General features: G+C 46.9%; 4 protein-coding genes across 15 annotated transcripts; 3 read left to right on the top strand and 1 right to left on the bottom strand.

The window, feature by feature from the left end:
- The first annotated feature begins 4045 nt into the window (after positions 1-4045).
- Positions 4046-4657, top strand: LOC109762336 (histone H4). Its single transcript, XM_020321174.4, has one exon. The coding sequence runs from the start codon at positions 4128-4130 to the stop codon at positions 4437-4439; it is 312 nt and encodes a 103-aa protein (XP_020176763.2). The 5' UTR covers positions 4046-4127; the 3' UTR covers positions 4440-4657.
- Positions 4658-6082: 1425 nt separating this feature from the next.
- On the top strand, positions 6083-6704 carry LOC120972731 (histone H4-like). Its single transcript, XM_040398228.2, has one exon. The coding sequence runs from the start codon at positions 6172-6174 to the stop codon at positions 6481-6483; it is 312 nt and encodes a 103-aa protein (XP_040254162.1). The 5' UTR covers positions 6083-6171; the 3' UTR covers positions 6484-6704.
- Positions 6705-6962: 258 nt separating this feature from the next.
- LOC109762356 (SAC3 family protein A) lies at positions 6963-15424 on the top strand. 12 transcript variants are annotated; one of them, XM_073499032.1, is made up of 15 exons: positions 6963-7408; positions 7981-8356; positions 8449-8814; positions 9384-9584; positions 9662-9862; positions 10162-10260; positions 10774-10877; positions 11594-11756; positions 11942-12409; positions 12548-12688; positions 12893-12952; positions 13917-14047; positions 14132-14265; positions 14361-14566; positions 14841-15424. In XM_073499032.1, exons 2-15 carry the CDS (start codon positions 8216-8218, stop codon positions 14937-14939), a joined length of 2514 nt encoding a protein of 837 aa, XP_073355133.1. In that variant the 5' UTR covers positions 6963-7408; positions 7981-8215; the 3' UTR covers positions 14940-15424. The 12 variants fall into 12 exon arrangements, with proteins under 12 accessions (XP_073355133.1, XP_073355131.1, XP_073355128.1 ...); XM_073499030.1 differs by having other exon boundaries at positions 11591-11756; XM_073499027.1 differs by having other exon boundaries at positions 9650-9862; positions 11591-11756.
- A 1840-nt stretch (positions 15425-17264) lies between these two features.
- Positions 17265-19077, bottom strand: LOC109762341 (protein CANDIDATE G-PROTEIN COUPLED RECEPTOR 7). Its single transcript, XM_020321182.4, has one exon. The coding sequence runs from the start codon at positions 18954-18956 to the stop codon at positions 17583-17585; it is 1374 nt and encodes a 457-aa protein (XP_020176771.1). The 5' UTR covers positions 18957-19077; the 3' UTR covers positions 17265-17582.
- Positions 19078-25630: the final 6553 nt, after the last annotated feature.

The raw sequence follows: 25630 nt of genomic DNA, 5'->3' as shown, positions 1-25630 counted from the left end.
GCTTTGTTATACACTTTTATATTATTTTTGGGACTAACCTATTAACCGGAGGCCCAGCCCAGAATTGCTGTTTTTGCCTATTTCAGAGTTTCGCAGAAAAAGAATATCAAACGGAGTCCAAACGGAATGAAACCTTCGGGAATGTGATTTTCGGAACGAACGTGATCCAGAGGACTTGGACCCTACGTCAAGACATCAACCAGGAAGGCACGAGGTAGGGGGGCGCGCCCTCCACCCTCGTGGGGCCCACGTTGCTCCACCGACGTACTTCTTCCTCCTATATATACCTACGTACCCCCAAACCAACAGAAGCATCCACGAAAACCTAATTCCACCGCCGCAACCTTCTGTACCCGTGAGATCCCATCTTGGGGCCTTTTCCGGCGTCCTGCCGGAGGGGGCATTGATCACGGAGGGCTTCTACATCAACGCCATAGCCTCTCCGATGATGTGTGAGTAGTTTACCTCAGACCTTCGGGTCCATAGTTATTAGCTAGATGGCTTCTTCTCTCTTTTTGTATCTCAATACAATGTTCTCCCCCTCTCTCGTGGAGATCTATTCGATGTAATCTTCTTTTGTAGTGTGTTTGTTGAGACCGATGAATTGTGGGTTTATGATCAAGTTTATCTATGAACAATATTTGAATCTTCTCTGAATTCTTTTATGTATGATTGGTTATCTTTGCAAGTCTCTTCGAATTATCAGTTTGGTTTGGCCTACTAGATTGATATTTCTTGCAATGGGAGAAGTGCTTAGCTTTGGGTTCAATCTTGTGGTGTCCTTTCCCAGTGACAGTAGGGGTAGCAAGGTACGTATTGTATTGTTGCCATCGAGGATAACAAGATGGGGTTTATATCATATTGCATGAGTTTATCCCTCTACATCATGTCATCTTACTTAAAGCGTTACTCTGTTCTTTTGAACTTAATACTCTAGATGCATGTTGGATAGCGGTCGATGTGTGGAGTAATAGTAGTAGATGCAGGCAGGAGTCGGTCTACTTGTCTCGGACGTGATGCCTATATACATGATCATACCTGGATATTCTCATAAATATGCTCAATTCTGTCAATTGCTCAACAGTAATTTGTTCACCGACCGTAATACTTATGCTCATGAGAGAAGCCACTAGTGAAACCTATGGCCCCCGGGTCTATTTTCCATCATACTAATCTTCCAACAGTTAGCTATTTTCATTACCGTTTATTTTGCTTTATTTTACTTTGCATCTTTATCATAAAAATACCAAAAATATTATCTTATCATATCTATCAGATCTCACTTTCGTAAGTGACCGTGAAGGGATTGACAACCCCTTTATTGTGTTGGTTGCGAGGATTTTATTTGTTTGTGTAGGTGCGAGGGACTCGTGCGTGGTCTCCTACTGGATTGATACCTTGGTTCTCAAAAATTGAGGGAAATACTTACGCTGCTTTACTGCATCACCCTTTCCTCTTCAAGGGAAAACCAACGCAGTGCTCAAGAGGTAGCAGCGTGTGGTGGAGGCAAAGACGCCGAGAAGGGCCACGGCGAGCGCGACGCGTTCAGCACAAGGGGAGAGAGGGAGCACGGGGCGGTGCTCACGTTCGATGCAGGGAAGGGGGCGGCGTGGCTCGATGGCGTCCAGCGAGGAGGAGGATGGGGACGAGCGACGGTGGGGAGGATATCCGGTGAGGAAGCGGTCCGGCGAGGCGGCTTTGGGCGACGGCGAGGTTCAGCGGCGTCGGGGCGTCGAAGTCGGCGTTGATGTAGCGGCGGGGCGCCGGCGTGAGGCTGGTCGGAGGCGCGGCAGTCATGGTGCAGGAGAGGTCCAATACGGCGAGGACGGCGACTCCTGCTTGCTGCTCGGTGGAGGTCCAGGGGCGACGAGGTGGAGCAGGAGCGAACGAAGGGAGGAGAGGCTGCGAGGGGGGGTCAGTGCTCGGGCTCGGGCTTCAGGCGCCTCGCCTCTGGTCTCGGTGTGCGGCGGCGCGAGAGGGAGTAGGGAGAATCGAGGAAGAGTGGGGTGGTTAGGGTTTCTGGGAAGTGGGGGAGGCCTATGTAGGCCAAAGGTGTGGGCCGGCCTGGCTGGTCCATGGCCCAGTTGGGCCAAGGGGATCCATTGGAGGGAGAGGGGAGTCTTTGTCTCATCTTTATTTGTTTCGTCTTTTCTTTTATTACTCTTCTGTTTTTAATTTTATATTTTAAATACTTAGTTTTATAAAATACCTTAGTTGCACCTAAATTAGTATTAACAAATATGCCACCACCACAATTAACTTGGCACCTAAAATAAAAATAGTTTGTACTTGTTTATTATTTTAAAAGCTTTTAAATAATTGGTTTTGTTACTGTTTTGTTCATTTTAGAGTTTTAAACACTTTTATAAAAGTGGGGTTTCTCCACCAACATTTAGTATGGATTATATGCCACAAACCGAACATTTTAGTTTCAATGTTTGAAAACTTTTACCGTTTAACTTGATTTTGAATCAGTTTCGAACTAATGCGAGACTAGCAATAGTAATTGAGGTGACGTGGCATCATGAGCAGAGGTTCACTGTAGCTTAATTATCCGGGCGTCACACTAGGCTCAAAGCAAGGCCCATAGCCAGAAGGAAACATAAAGGTGTGGATAGCTACACAAACAAAGTTTCAAACACATCGCATCATAGCCCCCATGAAGTACAGCAGCACAAACAAGACGAAAAACCAGGAGGGAGAGGATGGCATGAGAAGAAGAAAACGTCCTCAGCAGATGCCTCACAGCCGCGCGCCCAGAGAGCAGAACTTCAAACTTGTCCAGCTTCAATCCTCCTCACACAGGGGAGCCATCCATGAGCCACCAAGAACACCTCTTCTGCCACCTTTCCCACCTGCCTCACTTCTGCTGTCATCATTTTTTCTTTCGGTTTTTTTTCCTGCAAAATCAACCAATCATGAAGACATTTCAGAAAGAAATTCACGGGTACACAAGGATCATCAACCTTGTTATTATCAAATACCACACCATTTCTTAGTTTCCATAGAGTCAAGCAGATTGTAGTTATTCCTACCATCACCAAACCTCTCTCATCTTTGTTAAATTTTTTAACGCAAGGGCCCATAACTTGTTCTATAGCTGGCCAAATGGGACGTGCCAACCAGGCCGGTCCGCGAGCACGCCCGGCACGGCCCACCATGGGCCATGCATGGCACGCGCTAAACGGGCCGGGCCCGGCATGCGGCATGCCCTAGGCCGTGCTTGGGCTGCTAGGCTGAGCACGCGGGCCGGCACGGCACGACCCGATTATCTTATTATTTTTTACTTTTTATGTACTCTCTATATGGCCCAACAGGTAAAAATAGGCTAAAAAACGCCCCAGTGCACCAAATAGCAGGCATACTAGTGGGCCTGGCCTGCCGGTGGGCCGTCCTGATTAGCAGCTTGGCCGTGCCTGGGCTACAGGCTGCAGCATGCGAGCCGGCACGACACGACCCGTATAATAATCATGCCTTAGCGGGGTGGGCCATGCCAGACATGATTAGGATGGGCCGGGCCGGCCCGTTTGGCCAACTATGACTTGTTCTAGTCTATCAGGAATGCCTAACAAATTAAAGGCACATTTCAAAACATTCCACATCATACAAGCTACCGAACAAGTAAAAAGAAAAGATGATCAACACAGTTTCATTCCTGAGAGCTTAAGTTTGGGTGTTGATATTGTACGTGTACTTATATTGTACGCACGCTCACGCTTGGTGTCACAAAAACATTTTTAAAAAGTTCACAATCACGACAATTGTTTTTTTGAAAAAATCACAACAGTGTTTGAATTCGAAAAAAAGGAGAAAACGCGTAACCCCCACGAGCTGCCGCCCAACAGCCCAAATATTTGGAGCTCGCGCCTGACCTGACGAAATTTGCGACCCACCACGCCACTCACCGATCGGCACCGCCCGCCAGGTCATCGATCCGCGGCAACTCTCCCTCGGATCGCCGTCCTGACCATCCGATCAATCCGCATCGAACGGCAGGCACATGCCTCCTCCCACCCCTCGCCTCCTTTAAAATCCCCTTCCCCCCTTCTCGCAAATCACAGCAACCCATCACCACCCCTCCCCCCAATCCCACTCGCGCAGCAGCTCCAAGAGGATCGTCGGCGACCATGTCCGGCCGCGGCAAGGGAGGCAAGGGGCTCGGCAAGGGCGGCGCGAAGCGCCACAGGAAGGTGCTGCGCGACAACATCCAGGGCATCACCAAGCCGGCCATCCGGCGCCTGGCGAGGAGGGGCGGCGTGAAGCGCATCTCCGGCCTCATCTACGAGGAGACCCGCGGCGTGCTCAAGATCTTCCTCGAGAACGTCATCCGCGACGCCGTCACCTACACCGAGCACGCACGCCGCAAGACCGTCACCGCCATGGACGTCGTGTACGCGCTCAAGCGCCAGGGCCGCACCCTCTACGGCTTCGGCGGCTAGGCCGCTGGCCCCCGCCAGACGGTCGTCTGTCTTCGTCGCCACCTGCAGATTCCGATGTGTTAGTCCGCCCGTTCCTAGTAGTGTTGCGCTCAAGAAATCTCAGATGGAAACCGCCTTGTTTCCCCATTTCCTCTGTATGTTTAGCTGAATCATGGAATTATGTAATGAAGATGTTTGCATCCAGAGTTCGAAGTGAAACCTGCATCCCTTGTCTTGAATTCTGTGCAAATGCTGCGTTCCTCTCCTTTTTTGTGAAAGTTCGTGCGAGATTGGTCTGAGGATGTCGCATTTCAGATGAACAAATTGGCGGCGCAAATCAGGATATCGTTCAGTTAAATCCAGGAGCACCATTTCCTCTGATTTATTTGCAGCACTCTGTTCCGTAACCAGCTTATCAGTAGAACGATCCTTTTAGTTTTGCTAATTTTACAGTGCTTAGGAGTGACACAACATCTCGAATCATGGGAACGTGAGGACCTGGTGTGCTTTACGGCAGTATGCTTAGATCCAATAGTAACAGTAGGTGTCATGTCACTGTACGAATGCTTCTTTCACGACATTTCAGATAAAAAGGGGCGCATTGTAGCGACCTACTTATGATTTGTGAATGTGAATCATATAATCCTAAAAACAAATAATCTTGAGGATTACTGATCTTTTGGCTCAAGGGTCCTGTGAATTGTTTACCAATTTCCAGAACAGCTCAAATAACAACTCGAATAAAGGAATAATAATATTCTCTTGAGAACACATAATACAGATTGCAAATTCATCATTCCGTCAGAACAGTAATGGGCTTTGAAAAACAATTTACGTAAGGAAGTCTGCTCCTTACTGGCATGTAAACTTCAGGAACGCCTATTATGAAACTGAATAATTGACACGACTGAACAGAAACGTGGTGCAAACAGTCTGAAGATAGGATACAAGCATACGCCAAAGTACACAACAAAAAGACCTATTAAAAACTACTCCATCCGTTCAAAATAGATGACCCGACTTTATACTAACTTTGTACTAAAGTTAGTATAAACTTGAGTCATCTATTTTGAAACGGAGGGAGCATGTGTACACCGGTGCAGAAAAGAAATGGAAAATCACTAGTATCAAGTATGGGCAGCAGGATGGCTGAAGTAACATAGAGATAGATATGACAAGTTCCTCCCCAAAGCTTCTGGAAGTATGAAGTTCTTGGTGCTGCATTTAAAGAGAAAGAAGCACAGGATTCAGTATCCCTCTAATCACTGGTGTCGGTTGACACCAACGATTTCTGAAAATCCTTCACTTACTCAATCTAATCGCCGTGATTTTTCGAAAATGCCATCGACAATCTGCTGCCAAGAGCCACTGTTAGACTGACACACTCCGTTGCCGTTTCATTTTTCGCGCCGCTGCGCACATGCACCACAGAGCGAATCTGAATTCGCACCAATGAAACGCAGGCAGCGCGGCAACGCGCGGAAAGGTTTCGAGCTGGCGCGTCACTGAACGAAAATTTTCAGGCGCACCCCGCCAATCTACCGCGCCGAGCCTCCCGCCACGTCACGGATCCGCGGCATCCACACCCGGATCGCGGCCTCGACCTCCCCAATTCCGTGGCACGCATCGCCTTCCTCCCGCCCCTTTTAATCCCCTTCCCCGCTTCCCCCAGGTCGCAACACCACAAGCCACCACCGCTCGTCGACCTTCATCCGCTCTCTCAGCTCGAACCAAGGCGAGTTCGTCGGCGACCATGTCTGGGCGCGGCAAGGGAGGCAAGGGTCTCGGCAAGGGCGGCGCCAAGCGCCACCGGAAGGTGCTGCGCGACAACATCCAGGGCATCACCAAGCCGGCCATCCGTCGCCTGGCTCGGAGAGGCGGCGTGAAGCGCATCTCGGGGCTCATCTACGAGGAGACCCGCGGCGTGCTCAAGACCTTCCTCGAGAACGTCATCCGCGACGCCGTCACCTACACGGAGCACGCCCGCCGCAAGACCGTCACCGCCATGGACGTCGTCTACGCGCTCAAGCGCCAGGGCCGCACCCTCTACGGCTTCGGCGGCTAGGCGTCCACCTTCGTCCGCAGCTCGTCGCCGCCTCGTCGTCAGTCAACAACTCCGCCCCGCTGTGGCCCCGGGCGCGAGGAAACTGCCATGTCTTATGTTCAGTAGCTGTAGCCGGAACAATGTCACCTGTTCCCCCATTTGTCTATCGCAGAATCTCTCTAGTTACCTTGTAGCTCCATGAGCCCAGTTGTGAAATCGAATATATCGTCTTCCCGTGCAAATGCCGTGAGCTCGTCGAGATGTTAGTATGATTTACAGTCCGTTCTTGATTGAATTCCTGCGGCTCTCTGAATCTCCCCACAGCTCTCTGTTAACTGAATCTCTGGAGAGTTGTTTCTCCGAAGAAGGCAAAGTTGCTTTTTTTTTGAGGGATATGCAGAGTTGCTAATAGTAGCTGGGCTCAAATAGAGCAGGCTGCAGGCCCATCTAGCGGCCGAGGCCCACGGCCCGTTCACGCAGGCGTCGCGGTTATTCATTCCGTCTCCGGCACGTTCTCCGCTCCTCCGTCTCCGACGAACTCGTTACGACACCCAACCAAACGGCGACGCAACGCACCCGAAAAGGGCAACCAACAAAGTTCGCTGCTCCTTTCTCCCGCATCTCGCTTTCTGCGTCCTCCTCTTCCCACCCTCGCTTTCTGCATCGCCGCTTCCGCCCCAGAAATTATCCCCTGAATCCCGCCCGCTCGATTTCCCCCTGAATCCTCCCCGCCGAACCAACCCGTTGACCCGATCTCTCCGTGTTTTTTTTTTCCAATTCAATTCAATTCAATTCGTCCGCCGCCGATTCTCCTCTGTTCGTCGTCTCTGACGGCGCGGCGGCGGCGGCGGTTGGTTGACCTTGTCGCCGCTAGGGTTCGGGCTCGGGGACGATGGCCAGCCACGGGGCTGCACCGGCCGCTGGATCCGACGCCACGCGCGTCGAGGTATACCGCGTGACTCGCCTATTAATTTCTATTTTAGTATGTTTCAGAGAAAGTATTAGGGATGGTTTGGTTCCTGCCATAAGCTCCGTGCATTGGCCTGTTCTTATCTGTTTGTCCTGGGTCCGCTGTAACCAATTCGTAGCTATGGCAATCACGGCAGTTGTAGAGGGTTCTGCCTTGTGATATGCGCTGTGCAATTAATTGCGTGCATAAGATGTGCTCCAACTAAGTTGACGATTCTGGCTTGGAAAATAAAATGATTCTAGCTCATTCGATTAACTCATGCAAGTGTTGTTTTGTCGTGTTTTGTGCCAATTTCCCCCTTACATGAGGTTATTCAATGGCCTCGCTGCAGTATAGTGTGTATAAGCACATCGTAGGCTGGTGCTACTTAATCAGTTAATCTTAATTTCACCAATGCTGCGATGCAGAACTAAAACATTTAATACCCCCCGCAAAACTGAACTTGCCTTTTAGATTTAACGCCGCACTGAGGATAACCCTTTTGTAGTTGGTCATGGTGCATATTAGAATCTATCTGAATGATGATTAATTTTCTTTGCTAATGGCAGGTCAGCGGCACAGGCCAGACAAACCAGCCTGCTTATCCGCCTTTAGTTTCTGGGGATCATTCATGGTCCTCTACGACTGGCGCAGCAGCAGCAGGTTCGTGGAACTATCCAGTGGCCAATCAAAGTCAAGACGCAGTATACTATGATCCACAAAGGGATGTATCGGTTTCAGGAGATAATCAAAATGTGGCAAGCAGTGCGCCTCCTGCTGTACAGTCGACTATGGGCTTGACAAATGCGAGTCATTCTCATGTGCCTTACTCAAGTTCACTTCAGCATGGCTACAATCCTGCAGAATATGCAAACTATTACTATAACTACCCACAAGCAACAAATAGTTGTTCTGTGCAGCAAGGAGGAGCAAACCAACATTCAGGTGCAGCTTATCAGCCTCTTACTTCATTTCAGAATTCTGGGTCTTACGTTGATCCTACAAGTAACACATATTACAATGCTGGTGGTCACCAGACTGCGCCAGGATATGCAACCACCAACTATTATTATCAGACCGACACTCGTAACGATGGAAGCTCAGGAAACAATTATGCCCAGTCATACCAGAACTACCCATCCTCCGATACCAATGCAGCCCAAAGTTCCAGTACAGTGCCTGCCAATTCTTTCTCATATCAGCAACAGTACAACCAGTGGCCATATTATTACAATCACTCTGTGCCAACTCCTGCTGGCAATCCAGTTGCTGGGAGCAGCAACATAGATAATACAGTCGTTAACACCACTTCTGGTTACTCTTATCCTAGTACGGAGCCACCTCCGCCGGGCACTACGCCATGGAAAAGTAATTCAAGCGCTTCTGTTGCACCTCCTGTACAGGTATGTTGCTTCCTTTCACTGTAAATTGTTAGTTACCGTATATAGCTTTTTCCATCAGACTCTGTCAATTGTTTCTCACAAGTTTTAGTCTGTCTAACTATGTTATTCTGGACAATGATTTCTCATAAGCTTTAGTTTGTCTAGCCTTGTTTGTTACTCTGGAAACAAAAAATGGCTCCACCTGTTTTATTGGGACTTAAAAAAAGGTGGTTAAAGGGGGAAGTTCCCTCCATTACCTGTATGTTGTTAGGTAGAAACGAGACACCCTGCGGACTGAATGCGAGTGGGTGAGCTTACAACCGTGCACTCTTGCCAACCGAGCACTTGCTCGGTTCTCAATTCTATTGGGACTATTGCACCGCCCCTTCCATTTTTTATAAAATGTCCCTTCCTTTTTGAGAGTTTTGTTGTCTGTAGGTCTTTAGGGCCTTTGGCATGCTATTTTTGAACCCCTTGAAGTGCGAGTTGATAAATAATAGTAGCATGGCATGTGAATTGCAGCATGTTATTTGCATTTTTTCCATCATGGTAAGAGAATTGCTTTTCACCTAAGTTTTACTACTGTACAGGCTCCAAGCGTTCCAGAACCTCAAAATCAATACGTCCAACAAGCGCAACTAACTCCAGGGTTCCAAAACCAGTATGCCTATCAGGCACCAGGTGTCCCAATGTCTCAGAACTATTACGCCAACCAGGCACCAGCATACCCACAAAACAATATGAATGTGAATCAAGTACCTTTGAACAACCATGGTGATCAACAGAAGAGTGTAGGTTCAAAAGGTTTAAGCTCAAATATTTTCTCAATCAACCATGTTTTCTGATAAACCTTCAGCCAAATATGCAGGGTTCTTTGACGACAGGTATTTTCAGTAGCGAAAACAAAACACAGATTCCAACCATTCCTCGAATTGCTCCAGGTTTCTCTATGGTAATTCCAAAGAGTGAGAAGAAAACTGTAGGTGCTGATTTGGCAAAGAAACCTGCCTATGTTAGTGTTTCTGTGCCCAAGAACGATGTCAAAGCAGTTCAACATGGTTCAGACGCTGTAATTTTCTCCTCTCCCTTTTTGTTGTTGTTGTTAGTACCTGTTATGGGCTTAGGTCTTTGTTTTTGAATCACAAGGTAAGTTATTATCATATGAAGGCCTAAAGTCCATCTTAATTGGTTAATCCCGACCGTCTTACTTGAATTTGTTCAGTGTTGATGGAAGTGCACTGGTTCATCATTTTTTAAATCAGGATAATGAAATAATGCTGTAAATCTTATGTTTATAACTGCACAACTGCGGTAGGTCATATTTCGTGGTATTCATAGTCACCAACTTTTTTTTCATCCCATGTTTAGAGATCCCTCCCTTTTTCGCTGCGTAATTATGCCACGAGGAATCTTAGCCGTTGCAAGGATGAGGCCCAGAGGGCTGCTTGCCAAAGTATGATACAACAGGTGAAGTCTCTTTTATTGGTTTTTGTTAGTTTCCACAATTTGTAAAAGTTGCCATCATTTTATCAATGTCAGTCGGTTGGGATAGTTATCTGCCTACACGCCTGTAATAATAAACAAATGCCTACTCGAGCATTGATGCTATTAAATTAGGACCTTAACTTTCCTAGGTTGCAACAAAAAGTAGTTCTTTTTTCTAAGCTCATCTAAGGACTTGCATTGTACATGCCCTTAGCCATAACAGAGTTGATGTGCTATCCACCCTATATTAATGATATATGCATAATGAAATTGGCATGTTTGATGTCTCAATGACTACATATGCTGCTGTTCACAGGCAAATGCCTGATGTCAGTCCTGTAAAGTTGCTTCAGTTACTGGGCATCTGATTGAATACCGTGTTTCATTTTTTTCCTTTATTGATTCTCTTGCTTCTGCTACATCATTTGAATGGTTGAAATTGTTTGGTTGGTTTCGTCATATCAGTTTCTCTCTTCTCTTTATGTTTGTTTTCAGATCACAAGCAAAGCTATTAGCAATGGAACCCTCCTTACTAAGAACTGGGACACTGAACCGCTCATTCCTTTGCCAGAGAATCTTTTGACCATGACCGAAACAAGGTCTGTGCTTCTCTTAGATGCCCACCCCTGCCAATAAATAAAATCTGTAAGGTGACAATGCAGTGTTGTTGAGACCTAAATGCATTAGGTAGGGCAATATTGTGGTCTGTTGCTTTGGATTTTTGTATACCATACTGATGTGCTTTTCACACCTCTATAATGATTGCATTTTTCCGATCACACTATTTCCATATTTTGGTATCATCTTGGATTGACACCCTAGAGAAGTGCTGTAAACAGTAAACTAAGAAAATACCAGAGCATTTCATTATTTTATTAATTGTTTAATGACCACTAGATGAGCTTCGGCACTCTTGGACATTTCTAACACTGATAATTCAAGCAACTGTACAGTGGAGCCAGGGAAGTATCACTTGGTTAATAACCATGAAAATCTAACCTTGTCTGATTGCGAATCATATTGGTCCTAATGGCTAATGGAATAAAAGAGAAGATAAACAGATTATGATACATCTCAAGGGTTTACTGGAAATCATTTCCTTAACTGCCAAAGGGTATCCATGCAAGATTAGTTGTCTTATAATTTATGTGCTTGGTAAACGGCAAGCCATCTAGTTCCATTAGTTGCACCATATACATGTTGTACAATTGTAATTAGGGTCCCTTCATTTGACTTGAGAAAATTAAGCCTTCTTTCTGTTTCTGCGGTTCGCAGGATCATAGAATTCTGATACTTTTTTTGTCCTCTACAGCAGTGCAAACAATTCAAGTTCCTTGCCAAACTCTACCCCTAGAAGACGTTTGAAAAGTAGGTGGGAGCCTGTTCCGGAGGAAAAGGTTACTGAAAAGGTGGAGCCACTAGCAAAACCATTGATGAATGGGAACACCCACAATAATTTAAAAGCTCAAAACAGGATGGTGAGAACTGGCATTTTGCTCTTGTTAAAATTTTGTTATCAAACAGAACGTACAGAATAAATTCTGCACTGTTACCTGAAGCCTTTAATTTCCAAACTGTCATTTTCGATTTATGCATTATCACATGCTTATATTTATGCTTTAGTGAGCTCTTTCTCTGAAATACTTAATTACCTTTTATGCAGGGTGATAGTTGGAATTTAGGGAAGTCTCTCCAGTCTCCACATGCACCTTCAAACAAAATCACCCACCGGCTTTCAAAGAAGCAAAAGATGGGTAGTTATTCAAGTGTGGTACAAAATGGAGACAATTCAAGTGATAGTGACAAGGAGAAGGATCTGACCAAATATTACGCCAATGCATCTGCATTAGCAAATTCACCAGAGGAAAAGAAACGCAGGGAGCACAGATCTAAGCGTTTTGAGAAGAGTAAGGATTCATCATCAAAATCAAGAAATTCTGCAGTGAATAAAGGTGCCGTGGCTCATATACATACAAGAAGACCTATTTCAGCTCTTGTTACTGGAAGTTATAAAGATGGCAGCAGCTTGGCTGTCGAGGATATGGATTGGGATGCACTGACAGTCAAGGGAACATGTCAGGAAATTGAGAAACGATATCTACGCCTCACATCAGCGCCTGATCCTTCCACGGTAATATCACTCACTAATTGTCTTCCATAACTCTAAACCGAAAAGCATTCATAGCATCAGTGCAACATTGTTATTTCTAGCTGGCACTCTATCCTTTCTACTGTTAGTTTGCTTATATTCTGTATATGCTCTTTGCAGGTAAGACCAGAACATGTCTTGGAGAAGGCGCTTTCCATGGTTGAAACATCTCAAAAGAATTATCTTTACAAGTGTGATCAACTGAAATCTATTCGCCAAGATCTTACGGTTCAGAGGATCCAGAATGAACTGACTGTGAAGGTAGTCTTGATTCTTCATGGCATCCAGTTGCTTGGAACTGTGGACATTATTATATCAGCAACTTGAGAAATGCACAATGTCTACCATACTCGATATATTAGTTATTTCCTGCAGTCGACCAAAAGAAAATATTTGTTAATGTTCTGCACTAGGAAATAAGTTAAGCAATCCGGTGTTTTGTAACCTTCAGATTTCTTATTTCAGGTTTATGAAACTCATGCGCGTTTAGCATTGCAAGCTGGTGATCTAGCTGAATTTAACCAGGTCAGTTTGTGTCGTCTTATCTGAATTTTTTGAAGTATCAAACAATGGTGCACATGTTCTGTTTGCTAGCCATTGCAACCTACTTTGTATATAGTGTTGTACGGAACGTCCAAGAAGGGTTTTGCTTTCCTATTAGTAGCAATCAGAATTCAGAAGTTCTTTTTACACTTTCTTACAGCTAGTATAGTTATCAGGTTCCATCTAGGATGTGTTTGTTTCAAGTTTTTTTGGTCGGTACCTGATTACAACGCTATCCTGAACCGTTACCAATGTTTGGTTCAGATCGGCTGGAATCAAATACCGTGTAATCTGATTACGGTCCTATATAAAACCGATTACACCCACCCCTGAGTGTAAACTGATCCTCGATCCGCTTTTATCGCTTACGTTCCCTTCCTCTTCTTCCTCGACATCTCCATCTTATCGACACAGCCTCATCCACCATCGAGCCATTGCCAGATCTATGCACTCTTTGCATCGGCTTCGCTCTCTGCATGCAGCCCCACTGCCGAGCCGCCGCCGCCGCAGGGCCACTGATGTGCCACCGCTGCCCCAGCGCCGCCCCCGCTATAGCCGGAGCGCCGCCAGAGACGCCGCTAATCAGGCGACACAAATCCTGATTGCAGTTATTTTCTCGTGTTCGATCGCCTGTCTCCTCTGCGTTCCCTTCCCGTTACCGGCGTGAACCAAACAAAATGAGCAAAAGTCGCATGACAGCCCGAATACGGTGTAACCTCATTATGTTACCATTTCCGTTAACGGTGCCTAAACCAAACACTTCCCTAGTGTATGCTTTACCCTCTCACAAAAAGGAAAAAAATATTGTTTTCTGGAAATGCTACTGGTTCAGGAATACTTATTGGCGTTAGAACTTGTTGATGTGGCTTTGTAATGTTCATATTTGTAATTCAACTGATGCATGGGTGACATAATTTAAACTATTTCTACGTGCAACTTTTTTCAGTGCCAGTCACAACTGAAGAGGCTATATAGAGAGGGAAACAATGGTTGTTATTTTGAATTCTCTGCCTACAATTTGCTCTGCGTCATGCTACACTCTAATAACAAACGAGACCTGCTGTCATCAATGGCAAGGTATCATTTTGTGAACAGTACCATATAGCAAACCTATTTAGTTCATAATAAGTGGACTAAATTTGATATATACATTATTTTCAGCTTATCAAAAGAAGCCAAACAAGATGGAGCTGTCAAGCATGCCCTTGCAGTTCATGCTGCTGTTTCATCTGGCAATTATGTGATATTTTTCAAATTATACAAGCAGGGGCCCAACTTGAACTCTTGCCTCATGGGTAAAGGGCAATTACCACCTTCCATGTTAATTCAATGCACTTCTGTTTCCATAAGAGATTTTGATGATGTCTGTATCTCTCCTCTTCATCAACAGATCTATATGTGGAGAGGATGCGTTTCGAGGCTATAAAATGTATGTCTAGATCATATCGCCCCACAGTACCTGTGGGGTATGTTGCACAGGTTTTGGGATTCTTACCGAATGGGGATGACAGATCGGAAGAATGTGAAATATGGTTAAAAGCACATGGTGCTGTTCTTTCAGTGGATAACGGTGGAGAATTGCAGATAGACACAAAGGTAATGATCTCTCTCTGGACAATGTAATACATACCTTAATGCTATTCCTCCAAGGTATGTATCACTTCAGTTATGCAAAGTTGGATTATTGTCTTGTCATCGTGTGCAGGGGGGGTTATCTATAACAGACTTGCAAAGTTGGATTATTGTCTTGTCATAGTGCTGAAATATTGCTAACCCTGCATGTTTTAGCAAATGTAAACTATTGGTTTAATCTATTTTGATGTTCTAATCCTGCATGTTTTTCCCGGCATTACGTTCCATTGCTCCACAGGCTTCTTCTAGTACGCTTTTCATGCCGGAGCCAGAGAATGCAGTTGCACATGGTGATGCGTCACTTGCAGTTAACGACTTCTTTGCACGTACATCGTAGAAGGTGTACACTCATCGGCGTGTTGGTGCATATGGATGCATTGCACGTGCTCGGATGAGAATACGCTGTTATGTGCGACGGGAACATGAAATGGATCAGCTCAAGAAGCCCAAGAGTGCTTCTTTGCCTAGAAGGTTGGAGCAAGGATAGAAAGCCACACGGGACTATGGGCATGTGCACTCGATGGCTGCAGTTGCACAGCTCCGGTGAGCTGCCGCGAGGCAAATTCGGAGTATTGACCAACACTAGCGACGGCTACCTGCTGACAGCCACATTTATCTGTCGGGCCGCTCTCTGAGCGAAATGTTACAGAAACCTCATATTTGTTTGTAAAAGTTTTAGAGCTACTATAATTTTGTGTTTGTATCAGGCAATTTATACACTAGATGTAGGGGAAAAGATAGAAACAAGAATTCGGAAATTTATTTGTAAAACAGACACAGCCAGTCCTCTTAATTTATGAAAACATCTCTTCCTTTTGCCAACGGAACCTGTTGAATGTTGATGAAGTTTCGGACATGTTGGTAAATTCTGCTGAAGCTACTGGACTGCGATACAACACGTACGGTGCTGCTGCCGCTTAGAAAATGAATAGTTTGGTGGAGCATCAAAGCTCAAAAGGCGCAGCAGAACAAGAACAGGAAGATCCTAGACCTGAGGTGTTGGCGTTTGTTGGTAACCACAGGCCTAATTGCCGGCACCCAACCTATGTTTACTCACTGCCTTCATTTAGGCCTTGTACAATGGAAGATGCTTAGGAAGGTGCTTAGAAAAATAAACCGAGTTTTTCTGAAGCAGCGGTGCCTATTTCTACAGGAGAGATGCTTAGTTAAGCGTCTCTTCTATACAAATAGGCACCGGTGCTTAAGAAAAGCCTGGTTTATTTCTCTAAGCACCTTCCCTAAGCATCTCCCATTGTACAAGACCTTAGGAGTGCCTTTTTAGGGCAGTGTGGCTGGCTCCTTCTCTCATTCACCACACGAACAGTAAAATAAATAAATATACTACTGCCTCCGTCCGGAAATACTTGTCATCAAAATGAATAAAAGAGGATGTATCTAGATGTATATTAGTTCTAGATACATCTCTCTTAATCCATTTTGATGACAAGTATTTTCGGACGGAGGGAGTACTAATTTTTTTTAACCTTTTTTTCATGGAAGATGTTCCATAAATTTGTCTTTTTTTAGAGAGCTACTCAGATGTTCAAACAAGCTGAAACATCTTCCATGCCATTTTTTTTGAAATTGTTTTGATTTTACTGTTCATGGTGGGTGTAGATGAACTCTGAATGATCCATGCACTGCTATCATCTTTCGATTTCTGAAATGTACGTAGTTTCCGGTTAGAACTGGATCATTCAGAGCTCACCGACGGAATGCCATGTCGATGTCGGTATCCTCCTCCCTTTCCATGCACTGCACTGTCCCCTCAAAACTTTTATTTATGTTCATGCTTGTTTTAAGCCGTTAGGTGCTTGGATCATTGGAACAGAAAACGGGAAAAGCTGGACAGTGATGCATTACCAAACAAAGTTGTGTACCATGCGCTAGACATGCCCAACTGGAACCAGTAATGTGTGTGCCTTGCTTCATTTTAGTTTCCACGAGGGTCTCAAACAATGCCCAATCACAAGGCATTTCAGAAATGCAAATCTGTAAATAGCATTACACCTATCCAGAAGATGTTTCAGGGCACTGAAAAAGGGACTGTTCTCCTTCAACACACACACCCCCCCCCCCCTCCCCTTCAAGTTTGCCCAGTTAACATCCTCCCCCCCCCCCCCCCCCCCCACCCCCCACCCAATCTTGGTACTTATTTCCTACTCCCTCCGTCCTTGAAAGAGTGATACTTCCAAATTTGTTGTAAGGTCAATTTTTTTATGTTTGACCGTATTTATACAATAATAGACCAACATTTATGCCATCAAACTAGTAGCATTAGATTCATCATAAAATATATTTTCGTTATATACCTATTTGGTTTCACAAGCATTGACATATTTTTGCACAAACTTGATCAGAACTTTGAGATAGTTTGACCTTGTTGGAAGTACACTCTTTTAAGGACGGAGGGAGTACTCCCTAGCATGAAAAACGATCTTATATTGTGGGACGGAGGGAGTAGTATGCAATTAGAAAATAAAATAAAATGATATTTTTCTACGGAAAGGAGGACAACCCATAAAATGAATAATGGTATCTCCGTTGGAATGAGTGGCAAATCATAAGATACATCACATCAAGTTGTGTTAACAGACAAACATAAGGATCAGCAATGGTCAAAGAATGAAATGACTGATTACCACACAAAAAATGCAGCAAATTTCAAACATTGCCTGAACAGTAACACCTGCTCAGTTAATTCCCTATGCACTTTTCAAGCAAGAACATCTTTGCACGTATCCAGTTTAGTATCCTGCGTCTCATCGGCAAAATTTGAAGCTACAAGGGAAGAGGAACAAATATAATCTTACAGCCCTGCGGTACATACAAGACGATGAGCTATACCTGCTACCTGGTATCTGTATAAATAGTGTGCTAAAGTCTCAAGAGGGGAGATCAGATCAGATAAACAGGTTACCAAGAGAGCAATCAAGGCGCAATTGCAGCTCACGGCATTGTTGCGGAAAATTACAAATGTTCAGAGCTCGAATTCCTCTTCCCGGAGCACCATCTCCGCGGCCTCCTCATCGTCGTCGTCCAAAGAGAAGTACTTGCTCCTCTCGGCCGGCCTGAATGTGTAGAACATGTACATGTAGAACGCCATTGATGCCACTTCCTCGGCCAGGATGCTCACCCACCGGTACTGGTAACTGGCAATAGTCCTGAGCGCAAACACCACGATCCTGGTGAAGTACAGGTACCCAATCACCACGGTGTAGAACTGTCGGAACAGAGTGAGCTTGGACAGATTCCGCGCCGCCTTGCCGTCGGTCTTGGACGTCTCCCGGAGCGACCGCATGGACCAGACGACCGGGAAGAGCACGGCGCAGCAGCAGGCGACGTCGACGAACAGCAAGATCTGGTTCCATGTCACCCAGCTCTGCATGAACGGCCCGGTCTCCCCGATGACCGCGTCGGCGATGTTGGCCATGACCTGCAGCGGGATCACCACCATGAGCACCTTCTTCTCCCGGTCCTGCAGGAAGGGCCTCAGGAAGGACCAGCCCGTGCCGACCAGCACGATGACCGCGAAGAGGATGACGCCCTTGATGAGCTGGAAGAGGTAGAAGGCCACGTCCCAGCCGTGCGGCGTGCCGGTGACGCGGATGTAGTGCTGGTCCTCGGCGGCCGAGAGGCAGTAGAGCAGGCGCGCCACGAGGAGCGCGGACATGAGGTGGTGGATTTGGTTGGCCGCCACGCGGTCGCGGGAGAGCGTGAGGTAGGCCCAGCCGGCGAGGAACGCGGCGTAGCCGAAGGCGAAGAAGCCGTAGATGGCCGGGACGGGCGCCTGGCCGACGGGGAGGTAGTCCTTGGAGCCGTCCGGGTTGGCGTTGTACATCTCGGTGCGGACGTTCATGGAGACGAGCGACTCCGGCGCGCAGTTGGCGAAGTAGAGGCTGTACTCGTCGGGGTGGGTGACCGGGAAGGACTTGTTGTAGTGCCCGCCCTCCATGTCGTGGAAGGTGAAGAGCTTCTTGACGTAGGGGCTGGAGAGGACGCAGCCGGACAGGTCGGGCTCGTCGGCGCCGGTTGGGTCGTCCGGCTCCGCGCGCTTCTCCGCCGGCGGCCGCGACTCGGAGGCGGCCTGCAGGAGGGACTCGTCGGCGAGGAGGAAGAAGCCGATCTGCTTGGGGTCCGCCCGCGCGAAGGAGGAGGAGACGGCGGCGCCGGAGAGGATGATGCGGACGGCCCCGGTCTTGGAGAAGCCGAACTTCTCGAACAGGATGGTGTGGCGCGGGTCCTCCCGGAAGGACTCCGCCCGGATCTCCGCCGCGGCGGGGGAGGCGAGGAGGAGGACCCCCGCGGCGGCGAGGAGCAGCAGCAGGAGGTGGCGAGCTCCGGCGTCGGCCATGGCGAGATCTGTGGCCTGTGGGGGGCGGAATGCGTGGGAGTGTGTCGGTGTGCGCGTGGGCGGTGGGTGGAGCGGGGCAGCGGAGCACGGCCGTCTTATGTGGCGGAAGGGCGGGGGTTGGATGTGCCTCGCGATTGGTGAGAGTTCGGTAGGAGGTTGACTTGGGCAGTCGTAGCCGACGGTGCGATGGGAAAGTTTTTTGTACACTTCGGGGTCACACCGAGGACGACTGAACGGCTTGTGCTTTATGATAATTTGAGATCCACCAAGTGCCATCTTTTTTGAGTGCCTAGAACTCATTTAGATGAGATATAATTTGGTCTCATTCATCTTGAAAACAAAAACAGATACAACCCACGTCAGCACACACGCATCTTATAGCATCACATCCAATGGCTATAAAAGATGAATGAGACTAAACTATATCTCATCTAGATGAGTTCTAGCAAAACTGTTTCTTTTTACATCCACCTATTCTTGTAGTACTACCTTCGTATGGTTTTTTTTGACTGGGCCTTCGTATGGGTTTACTGGCCCCTTTCATATTTTATGCCAAATTTTGACCACAAATTTGACAATGAAATAAAATCGTATGTCCCAAAAGTTATTTTGTTGGATTCATATTTGGAAGTCGACGCTACTATTTTTGTGGTATAGAACTTAATTTTTTGATAGTTAAGTCAAAGGTTAAAGTTTAACCCAAAATGCAAGAGGGACTAATAGAGGTAGTATGAATCATCACTTTAAGAAATCCTTTCTCGCCTGCCCATACTCTCCCACATGGCTTTGATTCAACACAACTGGGTGGTTCTAAGGTTTGTACCCCGTTTCACAGAGGTTTTGGAGTAAGTCGGCGAGATCAAGGAAAAACAACCCCCGCTTCATCTACGCTAAAAGTACTACACGCTGCCACTCCGCTTCCTTTTTATCGGTGTGAAAACGAAAACACGTTATTCAAAGTGTTTGTTTGGCTTCTGGTTGGCTATTAGTGCTGTGGTCTTTGGTTCTTTGCAGGGATAAGGTACTTTTCCCTCGTAGTTTCGTGTGAGCACGAATGTACCTTATCATGTCCTTGGTGGACCTAGAGTAATCTAAGTGCCTTGATTTTGCTAATTCTAACCCTGGAAAAGTGTTACCTAATTGCATTGATGTTGTGGAACCATTCGCTCATGAGATGCATGTTAAGGTTTGAGATAAAAGCGAAATCTGTCATGAATTCAATCATGTTACAATTTAGTTCCGAGGCTTGGTCCCGCAAAATGTTAGCTAGATCTTATGAATTCCATTGGTCCTTCCTCCCCATTGAAGCCATTGGATTACATTCAAATCTTCTACTCTTTGGACTATAGTTAAAAATGTAAAAAGTTATTTTTGTGTGGACACTTGTGATTGTTTAAGGTTATGCTTATGCCAAACACAAGTTAGAGTTTCTGATTAAATTACATGACGTCATGGGGAATGATGACTAACCCTACCGAGTGAGGACTTTTAACTTGGTAAGATTTGTTAATGAAAAGAATAATGGTGACATTAACCATCAATGGTCTTTAGTGGGACTTGTTGGAGTGCGGACTTTTGGTGCTCGACCACCATGGTGGGGGGTATTTTCAAAAAAATAAAAAAGCCCATTTAAAAGTTTCAAAAAAATTATAAAAATATCCCATGGAAACATATATGTGTACGTGTGAAAATTCGCTTGAAAAAGTTGTGATTTGTAGGCTTTACAAAGAAAATTCTGGCCCAATAACATAATATGCTGGCCCATTTAGAAATACGTATTTGGTCTTTTTTTGTGTACGCCATGTATGAAAATATAATGTTATGAAATTTTGCATATACGTCGTATACATGTGTGTGACACCCAAGTTTTTATTTGAATTTTTCAAAAGATTTTATTTGACTTGAAGGGAGTGATTTAAAAATTTTTCTTCAAGAAAACTCTCACTCTCAAATATTTTCTTTATGACAAAAATTTTATTTGGATTCACCCAAGATCTTCCTTTGGTCATGGAGGTTCTTGCTTTTCATTGGACTCAAAACAAAATGGTTTTCATTTGGGAAAATAACTTTTGAAAACCTTTTCTTGATTATGCACTATGGCTTTTGGAAAGTCCTTTGCCACTTTCAACTATTCTTTCTTGCCATGGCCCTAGTGCAAATGATCTCCCCTAACTCATCCCTCACCTCTGGATCATGATTTACATCAAATCCAGCAAGTTGGACCTCCCCATGTATTTATTTCCATTCAAATTCTATTCAAATAAATTTCTGTCCTCTCTTATAGCACTTGGAGATTTACAAAGGAACTCCTTTTTCTGTTTTGACTTTTACCACCAAACTTCTTTCCCCTCCTAGTCCTTTGAACCCTCAACCTGGAACCATGAAGATCCACTGGTCTCCAGTTCAAAATTTTCAAACTACATCAGCTGCAAGTTTGGACCAGATTTGCCAAATTTGGTGAAATTCATTCAAAACTTTCTCTGAAAATTCCAAGTAAATTCATGCAGCCCCTGGGTGCTTTGAGTGATCATCTCACCAAGTTACAGCTCCAGAAAAATTTATCTCTTTACCAAACCTACTGTCGAACACCTGCATTGCTTGGTCATGTCAAGTTTCAGTAAGTTCAGACAACACTGCAGTGCTCACTGTCGTTTTCTTCAGAGACGGGCGTCGATCTCGCCAGTGCCCTCGCGTCGCCTTGCTCCTCGTCCTCGCCCATTTGTTCCTGCACCGCACGAGTGCCTGGCATCTTGCGGGCGTCGGCGACGAGCAGCAGAAGGTGCGCCGCCCCGTGACCGACGCCGGCGGCGGCTTTGCGGACGCCAGCGGGAGACACGGCGCCGCCGACTCCACCCAGCGCCGCCCAAACCACCGGAGCCCGCCGCGTGGCCGTCCACTCCCCCGAATGCGCTGCCGCTCTCGTCGTGAACCCCAGGGCGCGGAGCGCGCTCTCTGCCGCCGTTGAGCCCGTGCGGTCACCTCACCGTGGACAGACGCCATTACGCCAAGACCAACCCCGTTCAGCTGCAAAACGAGTCCAGTAACACCCACTGATGCTGCTCGACCGCTCAAACCCCCTGCCAACCCACTGCTCCGCCGTAATCGCTCGCCGGAGATTCTCCGTTTACGGCCGCCCAGTCGATCTGCCTATAAATAGGGGCCCCGAGCTTCAACTCGAGCACCCACCAGCCCTACACTTCCCCTAGAGCACGCCTAGCCACTGGAAGAGCCCCGAGGAGGTCTTCTTCCTCGACTCCGGCCACCGCGATCCGCCACGGGATCCAGCCCGATTCGCCCCCGTGTGTGCTCCGCAGCCCCCATTCTCTTGCCAGTAGCTTCTCCTTGCACCACCCGTTCTGACCCGCGCCTCAATTCGTACTTTGCAGCCCTCCACCGGAGTTCCCCAACCTCACCCGAACCGCCGTCCGCCGGAGATAGTGTCGCCGTCGACGTGGTGCTCCCCGTTGGACGAGTCCACCACCCACCGACGCGGAAGAAGACACTGAAGCTCTTGGTACCCTCCGTTTCTCCTAACTCGCCGTGGTTCGACGCCGGCATCCACCGCCGTCTTTGGGCGCCGGCGAGCTTTCAAACCTGACACGCGGGCCCCGCGTGTCAGCCTCTGTTTTATTTCCCCGAAACGTTTTCTGTTGGCGCCTTCGGGCAAAATACGTCTTCTCTCTTGCGCTTGCGCATTTCCAAACGAACCGTTTTCTGTTTTCTCAGTTAAAACCCTGGAACTTTTCTGTTTCATTACAGAAAGGTCCCTGGACAGAAACCTTTATAACTTTTTAATGAAAAGGTATTTTTGAGTGATTCTTTTTCTGACAATCTTCAAATTTTATCTAGTTTTTTTATGGGATTTATTTGAAAAATATTTGGCAAGGTTTCTGTGCATGTGTTGGTTTTCACGTTAGTACCCCGTTTCGTGATTGCCGTAGGTTCCGGGAGAGGTGACGGAGCCGCGAACATCGCCGAGCTAGACTCCGACTTCTCCGAACCAGGCAAGCATGTTTGAACATTTGATATGGCAGATGTTTTGCATGTTCATGTGAAAGTTGTGCGTGGCATGGGAGTGTCGATAAATACCTCGTTGCTTGTAAGGCAACGACCCGGTTGTTCCGAAGTTGCGATGACCTCTGATGAGAGGTGGCCTAATCACGTAGTGACATGAAGGGCAGCAAGGTGGTACTGTTGTAGCATGCCGGCCTTGCGTCATCCGACTTTCTTCGGCGTTAACGTGGTTGGAGCCACGTTATCGATCTTTTCCCCGCATGTTCCAAGGTTGCGATGACCTCTGATGAGAGGTGGCCTAATCATGTAGTGACATGAAGGGCAGCAAGGTGGTACTGTTGTAGCATGCCAGCCTTGTGTCATCCGACTTTTTCGACGTTAACATGGTTGGAGCCGTGTTATCGTCCCTTCCCCTTTCCGTGCTACCACATGTCTCATTGCCAGGATACGGTTTAGTAAGTTGGTAACCTCTTTCCGTGTACACACCAAATAGAGAGGCCGAGATGATGGTACCTTGGCCCAGGATTAAAGCCAGTCATTCGGTCAGGGGGCATGGGTGTTTCCGGTTGGGACCGAGAGGGGGGCACCCCCTTATAGCGCGCGTATAGAAATTTGATCCCATGCTACGCGAGGTTGTAGCCTCCCCGACTCAGGGTTTTTCCTGAATGTTGCCGAGGGTGATCCTTGGCTTCGGATGGTTAAATTGGGTGTGTACTGGTTAGACGTGTTCCTTCCAGAACACCGTAGACGGAACTAGTCCCCGTGACTACCGAAATCCGTTGGCTGTGGTTAGGTACAAACTCTGCAGAGTCAATTCTTTCCAAATCATCGTATCCATGATCAGTAATGTAGACCTTACATCCAAATCTATCCGTGTGAAAACTTGCCCCCGGCGAACAAGCTCAAGTGGTAAATTCAATTTCATTGTTATTCCTGTGGATGGACTAACATTATATTTGTCTCGTGCTTGTGATAAATTATATTCCCAAACTATTGTATTGTTGTGTTACAATATAAGCCCTTTATGTGACGTCGCGCAAACGTCCGACTGCGGCATGCACTGTCTTTGCTTTCTGTTATAAGCCCTTTATGTGGTGTCGCCCCGACGCCCGACTGTGGCATTATTGTTCCGCATTTTCCGCTCGAGGAGTCTTTCAGACACTCGTTTGGCACCAGTATTATTATTCCGCATTTTCCGCTCGAGGAGTCTTTCAGACACTCGTTTGGCACCAGTATTATTATTCCGCATTTTCCGCTCGAGGAGTCTTTCAGACACTCGTTTGGCACCAGTATTACTATTCTGCAGTTTCCGCTCGAGGCGTCATTCAGACCCTCGCTTGGCACCCAGTATTTATTATCTCTATGTCTGATCGCACTGGTTAACTTATTCATGTGCTTCATGTTTGCATTTGTTATACCTTATGTCCGAACTGTCTTGCGAGTACTTTCATAGTACTCACCTGGCTTGTTGATTTGGCCAGATGTTGACGAAGGCGATCTCTTGGATGAAGAGTTTGATAGCGCGTCCGACGCCTAGAGGAGTCCCAGTCAGTCCTGCGCGATCCCGGATATTGGTCACTTGTATCGTTTACGCTTCCGCCACCCGCAATAAGTCTTCTCGAGCCTCACTCCGACGCTCGAAGAGTTGTAGTAGTCTGGAATCATGTCACTCGCTTCGCGATGATATCTCCACCACCGTTTTTATCGTGAGTTAGTAGTTTGCCACCCTATCCGCCGTATTGTTTTATCGGCGTGCATGTAATAAATTGTTGGGCAGTCTCTGCTCAACTTTGTATTATATTTAGTACCCCTGGTATTTTTCTTCTGTGACCAATGTATTGTCTATCAGTGAGAAGGAATTCTTCCTCGCTGGTCCGTAACAGGGATTGGTTTCTCAATAATTATTTTATTGAAAAAACCGGTCGTGACAAGCTTGGTATCAGAGCCAGGCTGACTGTAGGAAGCCACTAGGTGCGATCGCTAATCGGTTATTAGCGTCTTTTGTGCTTTTTCAGCATTTTGCAATTGTAGCTATTTTCTGTTGGTCATCATAAATTTATGACATGACTACTCAGAATTTTGCCTACTTTTGTAGATGGCTGGCAGCAGCTGTGAGAATCGAGTGTTCACCAACGTGCCCGAGGGGTTTGTCAAGCTCCTCGTCTCCATCACCAAGCTCGCGATCGGGCCAGCAGCTCGCCCGGAGTTCACCCTCTATCAGCACAAGCTCAGTGACGACGTGTCTATGCACCAAGCCGTGGTGCAGTTCAGGGGAGGACGATCTGCTGCTCGCCACTTCCGTTTTACGGGAAGAGCCATGCCTACGGAGAGGCATGCCATGCAGATGGCTGCCCGTGAGGCGATAGCTCGCCTTCGGGACATCCTTCCTACGATGAAGGCTCGTCGCTACCGCTACCTCCCATGCCATGTGCCATACACCAGCCACTATGCGTTCGCCTGCCATCGGGGAGAAAGAGACGAAGCCATCGAGATGGTTGTGGAGTATCTCAAGGCTCTGGAGGAGTCTTTCGACAACCTCGTAGACGATCTTGTGGCTGCCCGCATGGACTTAGTCCGGGGCGGTCCTGCCAGCAGGAAGGAGCTTCTCCACACGGCGCCGCCTCTGACTTTCGTCTCGTCTTCAGCCTCGTATGCACCGG

Source organism: Aegilops tauschii, chromosome 1 (assembly GCF_002575655.3).
Source record: "Aegilops tauschii subsp. strangulata cultivar AL8/78 chromosome 1, Aet v6.0, whole genome shotgun sequence".
Taxonomy (NCBI): Eukaryota; Viridiplantae; Streptophyta; class Magnoliopsida; order Poales; family Poaceae; genus Aegilops; species Aegilops tauschii.
This window is presented reverse-complemented; position numbering and strand designations above follow the sequence as displayed.